Here is a 17,564-nt window from a genome sequence, read left to right as displayed (position 1 = left end):
AGAAGCGGCTCGCCTGTCAGGAAACTACACAAAATAGATCCAAGGAGCGAGTGAGAGCGGGAAGGGGGCAGGAGGCGCTTTGGAGAGAAACGAGAGGGTTTGGGGGGCCGTGGGGAGCGTGCAGCAAGGACATTTCATCCTCAAAGGCTGAGGGGCATTGGGCCTGCTCGGGCCCCCAGGAAGGCCATCCGAGGGGGTGGTTGGACGGCACGAGGGGGCAGGAGCACGGAGGCCCACATGGCAGAGCCAAGGACCCAGGGCAGGCCTCTGGGCGAGGGGTGATGCACCCGACCCAGGTCGAACATCCTAGCAAGCTTGGGCTTGGGGGCCATGGAGGCTCAGCAGGGCCCTGGGACAGACGGCAGAGCTGACACAGGTGTGGGGGTGGCCGGCTGTGGTCTAAAAGGAGGGCACGGGAGGAGCTGTCCAGTGGAGGGCGGGACACACACATAGTGTCTCTGATGCCTGTGGTTCTCGGGAGATCCGTGGGGTGCTAAGTGCCCCGATTGCGGGAGTTTGTCAGGGCGGGGCTGGTGCTCCCCCAGCCCCCGGAGGGCAGGGGAAGCCAGGACGGTCCTCGCCTGTGTCTCTCTGAGCTTGCCTGCACGCTGCCCGCCACAGACGAGACCAGCAGGATCGCTCACGCCAAGGCTGTAGCCGCCGACGCCCAGGCCACGGCCACCCGCGTGCAGTCGCGGCTCCAGGACATGCGCAAGCGCCTGCAGCAGTGGCAAGACCAGTACGGAGGCCTGCGGGGCCAGGACCTGGGCCAGGCGGTGCTCGACGCAGGCCGCTCAGGTGGGCGCCGGGGTGCCACAGCCCTGACAGCGGGTGGCCGGGGCCCGGGGAGGACAGGCTGTCAGGGGCACGGCCTCCCCTGCTCCCCGCAGTGTCCACCCTGGAGAAGACACTCCCGCAGCTGCTCGCCAAGCTGAGCCTCCTGGAAAACCGCGGCGCACGCAACGCCAGCCTGGCCCTGTCCGCCAGCATCGGCCGCGTGCGGGAGCTCATTGCCCAGGCCCGCGGGGCTGCCAGCAAGGTGAGCTCAAGGGCCGGGGGACGGCGGGCATCGGGAAGACCAGGCAGTGGACACTGATGAGCCACGTGTCCCCCACACAGGTCAAGGTGTCCATGAAGTTCAATGGTCACTCTGGGGTGCGGCTGCGTGCCCCCCGGGACCTCTCCGACCTTGCGGCCTACACCGCCCTCAAGTTCTACCTCCAGAGTCCGAACCGGGAGTCCGGCCAGGCCCCCGGGGATCGCTTTGTGCTCTACCTGGGCAGCCGCCAGGTACCAGGCGGGCACAGTGGGCTGGGCGGGCATGGCGGGGCTAGGTGCCTGTCACGCTGAGCCTCCTGTCACCGCAGGCCGTCGGGGACTACATGGGCGTGGCTCTGCGGAACCAGAGGGTGCACTGGGTGTACCGCCTGGGGGAGGCGGGCCCCGCGGCCCTCAGCGTCGACGAAGACATTGGGGAGCAGTTCGCAGCAGTCAGCATCGACAGGTGGGTGACCTGGCCCCCTTGGGCTCCCTCCATCGCTGGACGGGGTCCACTCCTCACCCCCCCATTCTGCCTTCAGGACCCTCCAGTTCGGCCACATGTCTGTCACGGTGGAGAAGCAGACGCTCCATGAGACCAAGGGAGACACAGTGGCCCCTGGGGCCGAGGGGCTGCTCAGTCTGCGGCCTGGCGACTTTGTCTTCTACGTGGGGGGCTACCCCAGCCACTTCACAGTGAGCCTGGCGGGGCGGGGCGGGGGTGGCCCTGCACTCCGGGCCCAGGATGCCCTGCTCTGTGCCTGGCTGCCCACTGAGTGCCCTCCCTGGGGTCTGTCCTGGGGGCGAGAAGCCCTGACTGTGCCCTGTGCCTGCAGCCCCCCGAACCCCTCCGCCTCCCTGGCTACTTGGGCTGCATCGAAATGGAGGCGCTCAACGAGGAGGTGCTGAGCCTCTACAACTTCGAGGAGACTTTCCAGCTGGACACCACCGTGGATAGGCCCTGTGCCCGGTACGTGCAGCCGGGGCCAGGCCCTCGTCGCACCCTGGCTGGCTCTTGGCTGACTGCTCTGATCTCTGACCTGCAGCTCCAAGTCGACCGGGGACCCGTGGCTTACGGACGGCTCCTACCTGGACGGCTCTGGCTTCGCTCGCATCAGCGTGGAGAGTCAGATGGGCACGACCAAGCGCTTTGAGCAGGAGCTGCGGCTCGTGTCCTCCAGTGGCATCGTCTTCTTCATGCAGCACCAGGCACGCAGGCCGCCGGCCCCAGCACGCAGCCCTCCGCAGCACCCCTGGACCCCGTACTGACCTGCCTCTCCCCCCAGGACCAGTTCCTGTGCCTGGCCGTGCGGAAGGGCTCCCTGCTCCTCCTCTATGACTTCGGCGCAGGCCTGATGGAGGCCACGCTGAGCCCGGCGGTGGACGCCAGTCTGCTGAACATGACCACGGCCAGCAAGGCGGTGAGGCTGGGCTCGGGGGAGGGCTCAGGGGCTCCGGGAGGACCCGTGGGACGCATGGCTCACCCTCAAGCTGGGGCCCGCCGGCACCTCACAGATCCAGGTGTTCCTGCTGGGGGGGAGCCGCGGCCGTGTCAGCCGCGTGCTGGTGCGCGTGGAGAGGAACAATGCGTTCAGCGTGGACCACAGCAGCACGCTGGAGCTGGCCAGCGCCTACTACCTCGGGGGCGTGCCGCCCGACCAGCTGCCCCCAAGGTGAGTCTGGGAGCGGCCGGCCGGGAGCAGGCGGGCACCCTGGAGGTGGTGGCGGCGGCTGCGGGTCCTGATGTCCGTCCCCTGCAGCCTGCGGCAGCTCTTCCCCTCCGGAGGCTCGATCCGCGGATGCATCAAGGGCATCAAGGCTCAGGGCAAGTACGTGGATCTCAAGAGGCTGAACACGACGGGCATCAGCTCGGGCTGCACTGCCGACCTGCTGGTGAGCCCCGGCCCGCCCTGGCCAGCAGCCCCATTCCAGGCCTGTGTTGTGGGCCCTCACGGTCACTCTCCTCTAGGTGGGACGGGCCATGACTTTCCACGGCGACGGCTACCTGTCCCTGGGGCTCCCTGATGTCCCCCCCGTCACGGGCCACATCTACTCGGGCTTCGGCTTCCACAGCACCCAGGATGTCGGTCTGCTCTACCTCAACGAATTCCTGGTGCGTGCGCCCCCACTCCTGGCAAGCAGCGTGGGGCTCTGGGGGCGAGAGGACGGGAGTGCAGGTCCTGGCCTGCTCCCCTGACCTGGGCACTGTCCCCAGGATGGGCCATACCAGGTGTCCCTGCAGCAGGGCCGGGTGGCACTCCGGCTCCCGACGACAGAGGTGAAGACCCAAGGGAGCTTTGCCGATGGTGCCCCCCATTACGTGGCTTTCTACAGCAACGACACAGGGTGAGCCTGGCCCACTGGGCCCCTGGCAGCGGTGTCCAGGGACCGGGAGGGGGAAGCACTGGGGGCAGCTGGCGCAGGGCGGGGAAAAGGTTGCTGTGCTTGCAGGGTCTGGCTCTATGTGGACGACCAGCTTCAGCAGATGAAGCGCCACCAGGAGGTGCCGCCCAGGCCCCAGGCCCCGTCTGAGAAGAACCAGGTGCTCTACTTGGGAGGCTGGTCTAAGTCCGGTGACTACTCCAACTTCAGTGGCTGCATCAGCAATGTGTTCATGCTGCGGTGAGCCGGCGGGGGCGGGGGTCAGGTGGGGGGGCATGGGGGGTGTGGCCTGGCGCGCCCCCCACTGCCCCACCAGTGCTGACCCGCCGCCCTCCGCAGGCCGCTGGGGCCGCAACGGGTGTTTGACCTGCAGCAGGACTGGAAGAAAGTCAACGTGAGCTCCGGCTGTGTCCCAGCCCCGCACGCCCAGACCCCAGGGCAGGCACCTCGAGGACTGAGGGCAGCAGCGGCACGGAAGGTGGGGGACCAGACACTGTGTGCCAGGCGGGACAGGGGTGTGGTCGGAAGGCCATCACCACGCATTCTGCTTCCCTTCCGATTCCCCCCAGGCTGGCCGACGCAGCCGCCAGCCCCGCCGGGACCCTGCCTGCACCCCGCCCTGGTCTCTCAGGACCATCCGAGACGCCTACCAGTTTGGGGGCCCCCCGTCCAGTCACCTGGAGTTTGCCCATGTCCCGGCACCTCCCAGGAACTGGTAAGGCTAGGCCGGGTGGGGAGGGTGCCCAAGGGCCGCCCAGGCTGACGGCCCTGCTCCGCCTCCAGGTCCCACATCTCCATGCTGGCCCGCCCTCGCGGCCCCCGCGGACTTCTGCTGCTCGCTGTCCCCAGCAAGGCCAGTGGCCCTTCCCTGGCTGTGCTCTTGAGCCACGGCCACTTTGTTGCTCAGACGGAGGGCCCTGGGCCCCAGCTCCGTGTCCAGAGCCGCCAGCGCTCACGAGCTGGCCGGTGGCACACGGTGAGTCGCTGAGGGGGCACGGGCCAGGTCCTGGGAGCTCCCGTTCTGACGTGCCCCCTCCCGCCCCAGGTGTCTGTGAGATGGGAAAAGACCCGGATCCAGCTGGTGATAGACGGAGTCTGGGCCCAGGACCGGGAGGGGCCCGGCCAGCAGCACCAGGGGGCAGAGAGCCCCCGGCCCCAGACTCTCTTCGTGGGGGGCCTCCCAGTTCGTGGCTTCAGCGCAAGCCTCCCAGTGAGAACCTCCTCTGTGTAACCCCCCCAACCCTGAACCACCTCCCCCGTACCCCATCCCCTGCTGAACGGCCCTCCTGGGCCCTTGGGACCTCCCACCGCACCAGCCAATCTGTGTCCCCACAGGCGGCCACCGGCAGCTCCGGCTTCAGTGGCTGTGTGAGAAGACTGAGGCTGGATGGGCGGCCCCTGGGGGCCCCCACACGGGCAGTCGGGGTCACGCCATGCTTCTCAGGCCCCCTGGAGAAGGGCCTGTTCTTTGCAGACAGCGGAGGTGTCGTCACCCTAGGTCTGTAGGGCACGGGTGCACCCCTGCCTCAGTGGGGCGGGAGTGGTAGCCCCGCTGCCCTGCCCCTCCTCACAGCTCCCTCCTCACAGACACCGCGCCGCCTCCCGTGGCCCTGGAGGCCCTGGAGCTGGAGGTGCGGCCTCAGACGGCCACTGGCCTCATCTTCCACCTGGGCCGGGGCCTGGCACCGCCCTACCTGCAGCTGCAGGCGCAGGCTGAGCGGGTAAGCTGCGGGCCAGGGGGCTGAGGCCGTGGGGTGGGATCGAGATTCGTGGGACTCTCCTGACCACCCCCCTGGCCCCCACCCAGATCCTGCTGCAGGCGGACGACGGCGCCGGGGAGTTCTCCACGTGGGTGACACGCACTGCAGCCTTGTGTGATGGGCAGTGGCACCGACTGGCAGGTAAGCGCCCCCCACCTCTGCTTTTCTGCTGAGTAGAGCACCCAGGAGGGACTCGGGAGGGGCAGTGGTGCAGGCCACATGGCGGACAGCCCCTAGCCCCTCCCAGTCACGGGGACCCTGTGCCCACAGTGACCAGAAGCGGGAACGTGCTCCAGCTGGAGGTGGACACGCAGAGCAACCGGACCCTGGGCCCCATGCTGGCGGCCTCCACGGACCGTGCCCAGTCACCTCTGCACCTCGGGGGCCTGCCTGGTGAGGGCGGCCTCAGCCTGGGGGTGGGAGTTGCCCGTCGGGGGCCTGCCTGGTAAAGGTGGCCTTGCCCAGGAGCAGGGACTGCTCCTCGGGGACCACGTGCCGGGGTGACCTGCTCTCATCCCACCCTCCCGTGATGGGACGGCCAGGAAGTCAGGCACGGGGGGGCACCGGGATGCCGGCCTCTGCTCTGACCGGCCTCCCCCCTTCTCCTCCCCCAGAGCCCATGAACACACAGGCTGAGCCTCTAGCCTACCGCGGCTGCATGAGGAATCTGGTGCTGAACGGTGCCCCCATCACGTGGCCTCACTCTATGGGCATCCAGGGGGCAGTGGGGGCCAGCGGCTGCCCAGCCACCTAGCGAGCTGCCCCTCCAGCAGCCACGCCCGAGAACCTTCAGGGGCCCTGGCCCAGTGTCCACAGGAGGGCCGCCCCAGGCGGGCAGGCTCCCACCTCGCAGAGTGCCCGGCCCCGCACTCAGCTGGCTTCACATCCAGGCCGTCCGGACTCCAGATTCTGGGGGTGATGACCCGTCTCTCTAGAACGGTCTAAGTCCTACCTAATGTTGCAAACTGAGGCTTCTGGTCCTTTTTTGTTCGGTTTTGTGCTGCCACTCCCCTTCCCCTAACGTTTCCTCAAGTGAGGAACCTGCCCTGCTCCCTGAAAATTAAAAAGCATCTTGTTTCACTGAGGGTTGACTTTAAACATGAAAGCAGAGCAGCCAGAGACCGATCTTGACCCCGGACGTGCTCGTGGGGGAACCCCCTGCCCAGGGGGCCGCCCTCACACCAGCTCCCCTGGGGGGCACACAGGAAAACCACGAGTGGCAGGTAAAAGACAAGACCTTTATTTCTCAGCAAGCCGGCACGGAGCTGAGGGCATGCGCCGCGCCCCCAGCCCCATCGCTGAGGTCGGCAGCCGTGAACCCGACCCCTGGGGACACCGCTGATCAGTCTAAGCTCATGTCTTCCTCTTCGTCCTTGGTGTCCTTCCCGTCCCCCTCCTGCTCGGGCCGGGCACTGTTCTGCATGGCTTTGGCAAATGCTTCCACATCTAAAATGCATTGAAAACACAAGGTGACCTTCTAGACCCTGGCCTGGAACTGCTGACCAAAGGGGACAGATGAAAACCTCACGACGAAGGCCCAAGACCACCGACACGCCATGACCAAGCCGGCTAGCCCTATTCTGTGCACACGGGGAAGCCTTGTAACGGCAGAGAGAGAGAAAGGGAGTCTCCCTTAGCCACGTGGGGTAGGGAAGGGGGGGCGGGGGGGGCAGATACTTACCGCCCTTGTTGGCGGCCTCCACGGCCTCTGCAGGGAGGCCGAACTGGCACATGAGGGGGCCCAGCTGCCCAGAGGCCAAGGCGGCGCTGAACATACCCAGAGCCTGCAAAGGACAGCCCGACGCCCTGAGTGCACGCCTGGCAAACGCCGCAGGGGAACGGGGCGTGGAGGGTTGCCTGGGCCAGGTGCGGGGACACCTGGTGACAGGGAAGCCCGTGGAAGGTGAGCCCTGTCCCCAGCCACGGAGCACAGAGCGGGGGCACCCGGGCACGGCCCTACCTGCTGGAACTGGGGCGAGCTCAGCGTGTTCTGGATCTCCTCCGCCGTCTGCGGCAGTGACTCTCCAGAGGGCAGGTAGGGCAGCAGGCGCTCCTGGACGTCCGCGTTGGCAAGGATAGGTGCCATGATCTCGGGCGTCAGGACACTGGCCAGGTCCACTGAGGCGTAAGCACACGGCCATCAGCGGCTCGAGGCCAACCGCAGACACCCAAGCCGTGGCATCGTCGGGCGGGGCGAGGCGAGGGAGCAGCGGCTCAGCCCGGAGACCTGCTCAGCCCCCCTTGGAGAGGCAGCGAGCGCGCAGGAAGGGGACAGCAGGCCCCTTCACCCCCAAGCCTGGAGCCGAGCAGCGCGTGCGTTACCTTGCTGGCCGCCTCCTGGCCCGGCCGGCACGTTCATCGTAGCGAGAATGCTCTGAAGGTCGCTCAGCTGGATGGGCTGGGTTGGGCTGGCTGCCGTGCTGGTTCCGTTACCTGAGCTGGGTGCGGGGCTCGGGCTGGTCACGGAGGCGGCCGCTGGAGCAGAGGGGGCTGGGGTGGCTCGGGTAGAAGAGGTGGTGGAGGACGGGGTGACGGCTGCGGACTGGCTCCGGGAGCTGGAAAGAGCAAGGGCAGCCATGGAGCGACCACACACCCTAGAGGTGCCCACGGCAGGTCGCTCCTCCAGCAGTGGTCCTTGAACTGCCAGGGATCCGGAACCGTCGAGACCCCAAAAAGGTCCCTTCCCAGGTGTCTCCTCAGCCCTTCTGCATCTCCTATGTCCAGTCACCCTGAAGGATGGGAATCCTGTGGCACGTGGGGGGTGGGGCGGGGGCAAGGCTCACCTGGACGAGGAGCTGCTGGCCGGAGGCCCTCCGCTCCCCAGGAGGCTGGCCAGGCCCGGCCCGGTCAGGGCCCCCAGCCCACCTGCAAGGACACATGAGCTCAGCTGCCACCCTGTCCCAAAGAGCCCACCTCTCCCTGCCAGATATCCTACACTAACACCAAGGGACAAGCAGGGGAGAACAGGGACCACAGTGGGCCAGGGTGCCAGAGCCGTGACTGCTGGCGCTGTACCATTCTAGAAGCTTATTCCACGCGTCACATCGTTTCTGTCTCCCATCCCGCTAACGACGCACTTAGGTCCAAGGTAACACGCAGTCCACACCTGGCACAGTAGCGAGGGTTTCCCTTCCGCCCAAGCAGCAGCCGTCCCAGCGCAAGAGGCGGCGGCAGCGGGCAAGCCCCCCGGAGGGGAACCTGAGCAGAAGGCCCAGCAGGAGCCCCGCTCCCAGGCCCCCTGTGGGCCCCTCAAGTACAGAGCGAGGTCTTCACCACGGACCAGCTCCCAGCTCAAACCACAGGGCACAAGGGCCCAGCCCAGGGACAGATGTTCGAGAACCACTGAGAAGGAAACATTCTAATCCCAAAGCGACCCTCGCCAAAGGCCACACGGTGCGCACGCGGGGCTTACCCAGTCCTCCGAGGCCGGCGGGTCCGATGAGCTGCATGAGCTGGCTGTGACTCATGTTCCCCAGCAGGCTCTGCAAGCCGCCCTCGCCTGCGGGACAGCACGCACTCAGACTCGGCGGCCCTGGCTGAGACCGCGCGCCCCGTGAGCCCGCCCTTCAGTGTCCCCTGCCCTCACAGCAGTGCCTGGGATGAGACAACATGGTGGGGCGGGCGCACAGTTTTATCCCCAGAAGCTGGACGGAGACTTGGACTTGGGACGACTAAGAGGCTTCTAACTCGGAAACCTCCGTTTCCGCTTAACAACCACAGGGGCTCAGTGGGCTGAGTCTGCCTTTAGCTCAGGTCAGGACCTCAGGGTGCCAGGATCAAGTCCTGTGTCAGGCCCCCTGCTGAGCGGGGGGGGGGTCCCTCTGCCTCTGCCCCGCCCCTGCCTCACGCACTCACAGAACCCTAACGCACTCACAGAACCCTAACGCAAGAGGAAAAGCAAGACAACGACCACATTGCAAGCAGCAACAAGGCACTGCGCGCATCATCTGGAACACACGTCCCCTGCGGGCACTGCCGCGCCAGCGCGTTCCGGAAGGTGGCGCCTACCGCCCAGCGCGGAGAGCTCGTGGCCTCCCGTCCCGCTGGCCCCCAGCGCGCCCGGCATTGGAGGGCTGTTCAGGCACTCGTTGACCTTCCGGCAGTGCTCCTCGTCCTGGTCGGTCTTGGGCTCCTGTAGGGGGAGGACAGGACCACAGCTGCGAGGGGGCGGTCCGCCGCCAGCAACGTGGGCCCCGTCCACAGCCGCACGGCACCGAGGACCCGGCAGGGCCGAAGGGAACCGCCGCCCGTCAGGGTCGCGGAGCTGCGGCCACGCTCACTCGGCGGCCGCAGACTGAGGCCCTGAGAGCCCCGGGGCCGCACAGAGCGACGCCTTCTCGATGCCTCACGCAACAGCCTAAAAGCCACGAAGCCTTCCTGCACCTCGTATAGGAGTGTGACACGGTGACATAACCGTCCTATCACACCACTGCCCACGAGCCAGCCCACCCGTGGCCCTTCGGGGTTCGCCAGAAACCCCAGAAAGCACACCTGGCAGGCACTCAACACCAGCGCCCCAGGGTGTAGGCCGTTCTCAGGGAGCACCACCCCCTACGTGCCCCCAGAACCACGAGATGAAGCACCCACAACCGGGCACGCGCTGTGGGTCTGCTGGAGGCCAGGGACACAGAAGGGGAACAACACAGCGTCCCCCACGCCCAGAGCAGAAGGGAGCAGGGCAGGCGAGCAAAACCGGGCACGGCAGAGCTGGCGGAACGTTCCCTGGGAGAACCTGGAGAAACAAGCTGGGCCCTCCCGGGCCTGCAAGTCTCCCCGTGCACGCCGCACCCGCCCAGCCCGCTGGTCCACGCGGCTCTCTCACCGCGTGCGCAGAGACCAGGGTCTGCAGCACAGCCTGGCCGGCCCTGCGAGAGAAACTGCTCCTGCCCTGCCCTGGTACGTGCCAGGGGAGGGCAATGGGGTCAACCTCCATGGAAGGAAACTGGAAACATCTGTCTGCAAAGGCCTCCGATCACCCACTTGGAACACGTGCGCTTTGGGGTGTCCACCCAGAGACGCCCTCCCACCCCCCATACGGGAAACAGCCTCCGAGTTACTGTAACCTGCTGCGGCAGCACCACGACCAAATAAGACCAGCGGCCGGCCGGCGAGACAGCCCCGGCACGCTGACCCCCAAAGACCCCCAAACCACGCGAGGGGGAAGGCTAGGGGAGGCAGGGCTCAGAAAAGCTTGCAAAAGGACGCGTCGTTTTGTAAACGCAGCAAAGAGAACACACGGTCCGCCCTGCTCTGGCCCCGGGCTGCTCCTAGTGGGGCGGGGCGGGGGTCCGCAGTCAGCAGAGTGACACTGGGGTCCCGTCCAGAAAGCACTCTTGTCCATGTGCCAGGACTTCTGGACCTTGCAAGAGCACCAGGAGCCCAGCCGCAAGTGCCCGGACTCTGGAAGTGGCCCTGCTCCAGCGCCCCCGGCCCCCACCCCCACAGAGAGACCCAGGAGTTCTCAGGGTCCCCGACGCTCAGCGAGCATCAGCCGTTTTGGGAAAGTGAGTCCCAGCGTCCGGCGAGCACGTCTAGGAGAGACACTGCGCGCAGCCGCCACACACCTGCATCCAGAAGAAGAGCCGCTTGGAGCCGGCCTTGAACTTGAGCACGTAGACCCTCCCACTGGGGCACTGCGGCACGCGCTTGAACTCACAGTCGTCGGGGAAGATGATCAGGTCCTTCCGAGAGCGCAGGGGGGGTCAGCCTCACCCCAACACCCACTGCGGGTCCCACCGCCTCCCAGGGAAGCCCGCGGGCTCCTCCTCTGCAGGGGAGCGGTGGGAGGGGGTCCAGGGCCCAGGCCCCTTGCCAGAAGGGCCTCCCTCCCCCGGTGGAGAAGACAGGGTCAGAGGCGCCCCCCCAGGGCATGAGGGCCAGGAGGGGGGCTCCGAGCTCAGCGGGGCAGGGAGGCTTGCGGCTCTCCAGAGACCTAACAAGGACACCTTGGAAAGGAGCGGCCCGCGGCCTGCGGGGGCGGGGGGCAAGCGGGCGGAAGGGCAGACGCCCCGAAGCGGTGGCTCGCAGCGCGGACCCCGCCGGCCACCGCAGAGGCTGGCCAGGCCGCGAGGCAGGGCGCTGGCGGACCGCCGGGCTGGGCGAGAGAGAGGAGCAGAGGGGTCGGGGAGCGGGTCCGGGAGAGGGTCCGGAAGCGGGTCCGGAAGCGTGGGTAGGGGAGCGCGTCGGGGAGCGCGTCGGGGAGCGGGTCCGGGAGCGCGTCGGGGAGCGGGTCGGGGAGCGCGTCGGGGAGCGGGTCCGGGAGCGGGTCCGGGAGCGGGTCCGGGAGCGCGTCGGGGAGCGCGTCGGGGAGCGCTTCGGAGAGCGGGTCCGGGAGCGCGTCGGGGAGCGGGTCCGGGAGCGCGTCGGGGAGCGGGTCCGGGAGCGCGTCGGGGAGCGGGTCCGGGAGCGCGTCGGGGAGCGGGTCGGGGAGCGGGTCCGGGAGCGCGTCGGGGAGCGCGTCGGGGAGCGGGTCCGGGAGCGCGTCGGGGGAGCGGGTCCGGGAGCGGGTCCGGGAGCGCGTCGGGGGAGCGGGTCCGGGAGCGCGTCGGGGAGCGCGTCGGGGAGCGCGTCGGGGAGCGGGTCCGGGAGCGCGTCGGGGGAGCGGGTCCGGGAGCGCGTCGGGGAGCGGGTCCGGGAGCGCGTCGGGGGAGCGGGTCCGGGAGCGCGTCGGGGAGCGGGTCCGGGAGCGCGTCGGGGAGCGCGTCGGGGAGCGGGTCCGGGAGCGCGTCGGGGGAGCGGGTCCGGGAGCGCGTCGGGGAGCGGGTCCGGGAGCGGGTCCGGGAGCGCGTCGGGGGAGCGGGTCCGGGAGCGCGTCGGGGAGCGGGTCGGGGAGCGGGTCCGGGAGCGCGTCGGGGAGCGCGTCGGGGAGCGGGTCCGGGAGCGCGTCGGGGAGCGGGTCCGGGAGCGCGTCGGGGAGCGCGTCGGGGAGCGCTTCGGAGAGCGGGTCCGGGAGCGCGTCGGGGAGCGGGTCCGGGAGCGCGTCGGGGAGCGGGTCCGGGAGCGCGTCGGGGAGCGGGTCCGGGAGCGCGTCGGGGAGCGGGTCGGGGAGCGGGTCCGGGAGCGCGTCGGGGAGCGCGTCGGGGAGCGGGTCCGGGAGCGCGTCGGGGGAGCGGGTCCGGGAGCGCGTCGGGGAGCGGGTCCGGGAGCGGGTCCGGGAGCGCGTCGGGGGAGCGGGTCCGGGAGCGCGTCGGGGAGCGGGTCCGGGAGCGCGTCGGGGAGCGCGTCGGGGAGCGGGTCCGGGAGCGCGTCGGGGAGCGCGTCGGGGGAGCGGGTCCGGGAGCGCGTCGGGGAGCGGGTCGGGGAGCGGGTCCGGGAGCGCGTCGGGGAGCGCGTCGGGGAGCGGGTCCGGGAGCGCGTCCGGGAGCGGGTCCGGGAGCGCGTCGGGGAGCAGCCCCGGCCGCGCCCGCAGGCCGCCCCGGCGCCGAGCGCACTCACGTCCTCCACGGTGCCCGACGTGCGGTCCTTCCAGCAGAAGTGAATGAGGGAGTCGTCCGTCTGCTGGATGTACACGAGCCCTTTCCGCTTGTCCGGGGTGACGGTCGTGCCCTTCAGCGACATCTTCCCCGCGCGGAACTCCACCAGGTACTTGTTGGAGGAGCCCCGCGAGCCGGGCACCAGGCTTGGGAACAGCGCGCCCGAGGTCGTCATCCTGGAAGAGCCGCCCGCACGCGCGCCGCGTCAAGGCAGGGGCGCCCCGGCCGCGCCTCCCGCGGAGCTGCCCTCGCGGAGCCCGGCCCCGGGCCCCAGCCCCACGACGCCCGAGCCCGCGCCGCCCCCGCCCCCCCCCCGCGCGGCCGCCCCCGCAGCTCGCGGCCCCGCGCGGCCCCCGGCGTCACGCCGGCAGGCGGGCGACACGGCCGCGGCGGGCCGAGTCCGGGGCCCCCCAGAGCCGCCGCCCCGCGCACAGGCCCCCCCACCCGGGCTCGCCGGCCGCCCCCGCGCCCCACACCCCGGCCTCCGCGGACCCGACCCCGGCTCCGGCACCCCGACGGCGCAGGCCCCGCCCCCGCAGCCGGCCCCGCCCCCGGCGACCCCCGCACCTGGCCCGCGCCGCGACTCGGCCGAGAGGCACCGTCCGGGCTCGCTCTTCCTCCTCAGCGCCTGCCGGGCCCCGCCGGAAGTCCCCTCTCGCTCCGCCCCTCCCGCCGCTCTCGCCGGCGATTGGGCTGCGTCAGGGGCGGGGCCGACGCCGAGCCGTCAGCGATTGGGAAGGACAGCCGTCCATCGGCCCTCCCTCGCCCGCCCCGCGCTCGCGTTCCCTTCCGGCGGAAGCGCGGGCGGGCGGCGCGCGGGCCAGAGCGGCTCCTATTGTTGCTGTGTCATAGGGGCGCGGCGGCGGCCCCTGGCGGCGGCGTCCGGAACAGCGCGGCGGGCGCCGACCGAGCCGGGGCGGGGGGGCGTTGGAGTGCACACCCCCACCGTGGCGGGAGAGCTGGTGCACCTGTCGCAGATTCACGGCCGGAGCGACACGCCAGGTCCCAAGATGTGCGGGAAACAGCCCTCACGTCAGGGGATCTAGGACGCTGGGGCTGGGGAGGGCCGGCTTCGCGACCCCAGGGCTGTGTCGCCGAATCACAGCCCTGGACGTGGGGGTCCAGAGTCAGCGCCCAAGACACCAGCGGTGGTCGTCCGGGGGGCGATGGAGACGCCGCGCTGCCTCCCTGTTCCCCCGTGACGCTGCGGGCGTGGCTGCCCCCCATTCTCCCCCGGGGGGTCCCCCTCCTTCCCCATTCTTCTTTTGGGGTCCCTTCATTCCCCAGTCGCCCTGGGGGTCCCCCATTCTCCCACCAGGAGTCTCCTTATTCCCCCACTCTTCTCTTGGGGTCCCCCCATTCCCCAGTGCTGGCATGACTGGCCCCATTCTGGGGGTCTCTCCCCCTACTCCTCCCATTCTCCTCTTGGGGTCCCCCATTCCCTCCATCCTCCCCTGGGGGTCCCCCATTCCCCTGATGACAGTGCTGGCATGCTGCCCCTCACTGTCCCCTAGGCAGGTCTCCCCTGGGGATCCCCCGTTCTCCTGTGATGAGTGCTGGGGGCCCCCCACATTCCCTCTGTGTGTGTGGTTCCCAGAGGCTAATGTGTGCTCACAACAGAATGAAGAGGCCACTGTCCCAGCGCGACCCGATGTTCACAAGGACCGGGTGCCCTCCGTTTCCACCCTGTGCTCCGCTGGGACACAGTAACCACGCGGGGCACACCCACCCAGAGCCCCGGGCCCTCCCAGCCCGCACCAGAGACCCCTCCAGGAGCAAGGCCACTCTGCACCATGCTGCCTGACAGTTTGTCACCTGCGTGTCACCTCTGTTAAGCTTTTCACAAAAAGTATCAAAGTGGAAGGTGGTTTCGTTTCGAAGATTTATTCACGTTGACGCAGGTGAGTCTGGTGCGTTCACTTGAACCCATCCGTGACGTTCTGTATAATGGTCTCAGGTACAGCCACTTTTTTTTAAGATTTTTTATTTTAGAGAGAGTGAGCACGGGCAGGAGGACGGACGGGGGGACCTCCAGCCGATTCCCCGATTCCCCGCCGAGCGGGAGCCTGATGTAGGGCTCGATCCCAGGACCCCGCAATCAGGATGTGAGTCAAAATCAAGAGCCAGGCATCCAGGTGCCCCCGAAGGAAAACCACTTCTGTATCCGTTGTTTTGTGATCTAAAGACTCACCAATTTTGCTTTGTTTTTGAAAACGTAGCTGTTTTTCATTTAAAAATGTTTTTGTTGATAAATAATAAGCCTTTTACTTTTTAACTAGCAAATACTTCCACTTCATTTCATTTCCTAGTAAATGCCAACAGAGCAAACCACACACAGGAGCTCCCCGGGGCCCCAGAGACCACATGGGAGAGGGGCATGGCCCTGAGCCCACGACAGCGAGTGCCCTGCTGGTGACACTCAAGGACACCAAAGACAACAGTGGCTGCCTGAACACGGGCCAGCGGGCGGGAAGTCAGGAAGAGTTAAGAATTGGCCACAGGAGGCCGCAGGGAAACCAATGTTGGACCGGAAGAGCGTGGTTCCCCCCAGCCCGTGGCCTCGAGGGGCTCACCGGAGCACTTCCTCTCTTCGAGCTGGGAGCCTGTGTCTGAGGCTGGTTCCGTGGCTTGTGTGCAGGAAGGACAGTGGCCGCAGGCAGACGAGCGTGGCCAAGGCCCCTGGGTGTGGGGTGCTGTGGGGGACAAGGCAGCGGGGTGGGTGGGTCCAGTGGCTCCTGCACAAGGGGTGGGCAGGGCACGGGGACCGTGGCGCCTGGACACATCACCAAAGAAGCACAGCCAGCAAGAGGCACAGGAGCAGAGAGCCCACGCCATTCTTCATAAGAGAAACGCAAATTAAAACACACCGATGAGAAGGGCAGGAAGCCCGAGAAGGGAGGGCGACAGGACTAAGTGCCGAGGCCGTGGCTGCCCGCAACCGCACGGTCCGCACGGTCCGCACGGTCCACACTGTTCGGCAGTGGGGTTCCCATGATCGTCTTTCTTTCAACGATCCTCTTTTCTCGGAGGGAATGGTAGGTTTAGTCCCAAGGTGAGCAGGAAGTACCGAGTGCTCCCATGTAGCCCTCCGCACGCACCTCCTCCTGCCGTCAGCATCCCCGCCGGCAGGCGCGCGTGTGACAGCCCACGGACCCGCGAGAACACGCAGTGTCACCAGTGGCCCATCTCCCTGCCCGCCACCTGTGCGTCTGGACTCACGCATGACGCGGACCCAGCATCACAGTGTCGCACGGTGTGGTCTCACCGCTGGGAGTCCCCTGCCCTCCTCCCGTCCATCCCTCCGTCCTCCCTAGCCTCTGGCAAGCACTGACCACTTCTTCCCAATATTTTTCAGGGTGGTAGGATACACGTGACGTCAGACTCACCATCTTACCCCTCAGTGAGCCCTTCAGTGACGGAAACACTCCACGATGTTGTGCCGCATCAGCATCCTGTCACCTTTCGAGACACCAACCCCGCCCCCCGTCCCTGTCGCCGCCATCCTACTGCCCCTCACGTTCTGACGACCCTCGTATGTGACGTCGATGGGAGTCCTGCAGTCTTTGTCTTTCCGTGAGGGGCTTGTCTCGCTGAGCGGGGCGTCCTCGAGGTCTGCCCACGTGGCAGCACGTGTCTGGGTCCCCCCCACCCCGGCTGGCGTAGAGCACGTGGTATTCATCCATCCATCCCTGGCGGACCCGGGCAGCCCCCGTGACTCAGCAGTGGTGGGGAACACTGCTGTCGGCGTGGGCGGACAGACATCTCTTCGGGACCTTGCTTTCCGATCTTTCCAGCACAGCAGCACAGTGGGATTTCCGGATCCTCTGGTAACGCTGTGGGTAACGTTCTCCGGAGCTGCGATCCTGTCTTCCACAGCAGCTGCCCGTTCCGGCCTGACCCGTGCAGTCGCGGTGAGCTCGGATTTGCATTTGCCACGTGATTCGCGGGGCCGGGAGTCTTCTCACGGACTTCCTGGCCCTTTGTGCATCTTCTGTGCACAGGGTCCTCTGCCTGTGTTTTGGATCAGGTTTTTGTTTGCTTAGTTTGAGAAATTCCCTGCATATTCCGGATGTCATTCTCCTGGTAGATGTTGTGTTTGTCTCTCTTTTCTCCCATTCTGTGGGTTGCATTTTTACCTGATGCTACTCTGATGCACAAACATCTAGTTTCCATCTTGCCCAATTTGTTTATGTTTTCTGTTGTTACCTGTGCCTTCAATGTTCTACCTAAGAAATCACTGCCAAGTCCTACGTCACTAAGCTTGTGCCCTACGCTTTCTTCTACAAGTTTTATGGTTGGGGCGCCTGGGTGGCTCAGTCGCTGGGCATCTGCCTTCGGCTCAGGTCGTGATCCCAGGGTCCTGGGATCGAGCATCAGGGTCCCTGCTCAGTGGGGAGTCTGCTTCTCCCTCTGCCCCACCAACTTGTGTTTATTCTCAGTCAAATAATGAAATATTTTAAAAAATAAATTAAAAAAATAAAAATTTTATGGTTTTGGGTGTGACATTCCGGTCTAATTTTGTAGAGGGTGTGGGGCAGGGGTCCCGCTTTCCCAGCACTATTCGTTGAAAAGACTGTCCTTTCCCCTTGTCATCTGATCCTGTATGTTGCTGGTGACTATGAGACAGTACAGATTTCGCCCAGTGCACACGGGTGACCTTCACTGTAAGTTAGGGCGCGGTCCCACTTTGTCCGGCTACCTGCTGTGAAATCGGGGGCGAGCCCACCTTCCCGCACTCCCTTTTTCTCCTCCACTGGTTGGACTGAGGGAATTGTGGGGATCAAGCACCCAAGACGGTGGGTAATGGCTCTGGTAGTGCTGAGTGCTCCATGATCCCTGTCATCGGACACCGCAGCCCATGGGGGATCCTTAGCTAGGCACCTGGGCATCCCAAGGGCATGAGCACCTCAGG

General features: G+C 67.0%; 2 protein-coding genes and 1 long non-coding RNA gene across 7 annotated transcripts in view; 2 read left to right on the top strand and 1 right to left on the bottom strand.

The window, feature by feature from the left end:
• LAMA5 (laminin subunit alpha 5) overlaps positions 1-6,264 on the top strand; it is a 46,557-nt gene extending 40,293 nt beyond the window's left edge. Inside the window, exons 59-80 of the mRNA XM_082746415.1 lie at positions 622-798; positions 891-1,039; positions 1,120-1,290; positions 1,368-1,504; positions 1,581-1,734; positions 1,875-2,008; positions 2,085-2,247; positions 2,325-2,459; positions 2,554-2,711; positions 2,799-2,931; positions 3,008-3,151; positions 3,254-3,384; positions 3,490-3,660; positions 3,760-3,898; positions 3,990-4,135; positions 4,204-4,396; positions 4,466-4,630; positions 4,756-4,918; positions 5,008-5,141; positions 5,228-5,321; positions 5,451-5,573; positions 5,795-6,264. Coding sequence (XP_082602541.1) covers positions 622-798; positions 891-1,039; positions 1,120-1,290; positions 1,368-1,504; positions 1,581-1,734; positions 1,875-2,008; positions 2,085-2,247; positions 2,325-2,459; positions 2,554-2,711; positions 2,799-2,931; positions 3,008-3,151; positions 3,254-3,384; positions 3,490-3,660; positions 3,760-3,898; positions 3,990-4,135; positions 4,204-4,396; positions 4,466-4,630; positions 4,756-4,918; positions 5,008-5,141; positions 5,228-5,321; positions 5,451-5,573; positions 5,795-5,934 — 3,254 coding nt within the window. The 3' untranslated portion in view covers positions 5,935-6,264. The remainder of the gene's footprint in view (positions 1-621; positions 799-890; positions 1,040-1,119; positions 1,291-1,367; positions 1,505-1,580; positions 1,735-1,874; positions 2,009-2,084; positions 2,248-2,324; positions 2,460-2,553; positions 2,712-2,798; positions 2,932-3,007; positions 3,152-3,253; positions 3,385-3,489; positions 3,661-3,759; positions 3,899-3,989; positions 4,136-4,203; positions 4,397-4,465; positions 4,631-4,755; positions 4,919-5,007; positions 5,142-5,227; positions 5,322-5,450; positions 5,574-5,794) is intronic.
• Positions 6,265-6,404: 140 nt separating this feature from the next.
• On the bottom strand, positions 6,405-13,327 carry ADRM1 (ADRM1 26S proteasome ubiquitin receptor). Of its 2 annotated transcripts, XM_082746400.1 has the most exons (10): positions 13,220-13,327; positions 12,615-12,828; positions 10,745-10,861; positions 9,189-9,312; positions 8,593-8,679; positions 7,964-8,045; positions 7,503-7,735; positions 7,141-7,298; positions 6,862-6,964; positions 6,405-6,626 (listed from the first exon to the last, which is right to left on the bottom strand). In XM_082746400.1, the coding sequence occupies exons 2-10, from the start codon at positions 12,825-12,827 to the stop codon at positions 6,523-6,525; spliced, it is 1,221 nt and encodes a 406-aa protein (XP_082602526.1). In that variant the 5' UTR covers position 12,828; positions 13,220-13,327; the 3' UTR covers positions 6,405-6,522. The 2 variants fall into 2 exon arrangements, with proteins under 2 accessions (XP_082602526.1, XP_082602527.1); XM_082746401.1 differs by lacking the exon at positions 10,745-10,861.
• Positions 13,328-13,468: 141 nt separating this feature from the next.
• LOC309872366 lies at positions 13,469-15,998 on the top strand. Of its 4 annotated transcripts, XR_014315810.1 has the most exons (4): positions 13,469-13,664; positions 14,252-14,553; positions 14,631-14,757; positions 14,962-15,998. It is a non-coding gene; the product is annotated as an uncharacterized lncRNA (long non-coding RNA). The 4 variants fall into 4 exon arrangements; XR_014315811.1 differs by lacking the exon at positions 14,962-15,998 and having other exon boundaries at positions 13,469-13,654; positions 14,273-14,553; positions 14,631-14,935; XR_014315812.1 differs by lacking the exon at positions 14,962-15,998 and having other exon boundaries at positions 14,273-14,553; positions 14,631-14,935.
• Positions 15,999-17,564: the final 1,566 nt, after the last annotated feature.

Source organism: Mustela nivalis, assembly GCF_964662115.1.
Source record: "Mustela nivalis genome assembly, chromosome: 8".
Taxonomy (NCBI): Eukaryota; Metazoa; Chordata; class Mammalia; order Carnivora; family Mustelidae; genus Mustela; species Mustela nivalis.
The sequence above is the reverse complement of the archived record's forward strand: the minus strand, read 5'-3'. Positions and strand labels throughout refer to the sequence as shown.

What these genes read in the sequence shown, in the direction of transcription:
- ADRM1 (XM_082746400.1), bottom strand. Translation starts at nt 12,827, where the DNA reads ATGACGACCTCGGGCGCGCTGTTCCCAAGCCTGGTGCCCGGCTCGCGG. An exon ending in GGCTCTTCTTCTGGATGCAG is followed by an intron (nt 9,313 to 10,744) that starts GTGTGTGGCGGC and finishes CTCCCCCTACAG; the next exon opens with GAGCCCAAGACCGACCAGGA. An exon ending in CGCCGGCCTCGGAGGACTGG is followed by an intron (nt 8,046 to 8,592) that starts GTAAGCCCCGCG and finishes GTGTCCTTGCAG; the next exon opens with GTGGGCTGGGGGCCCTGACC.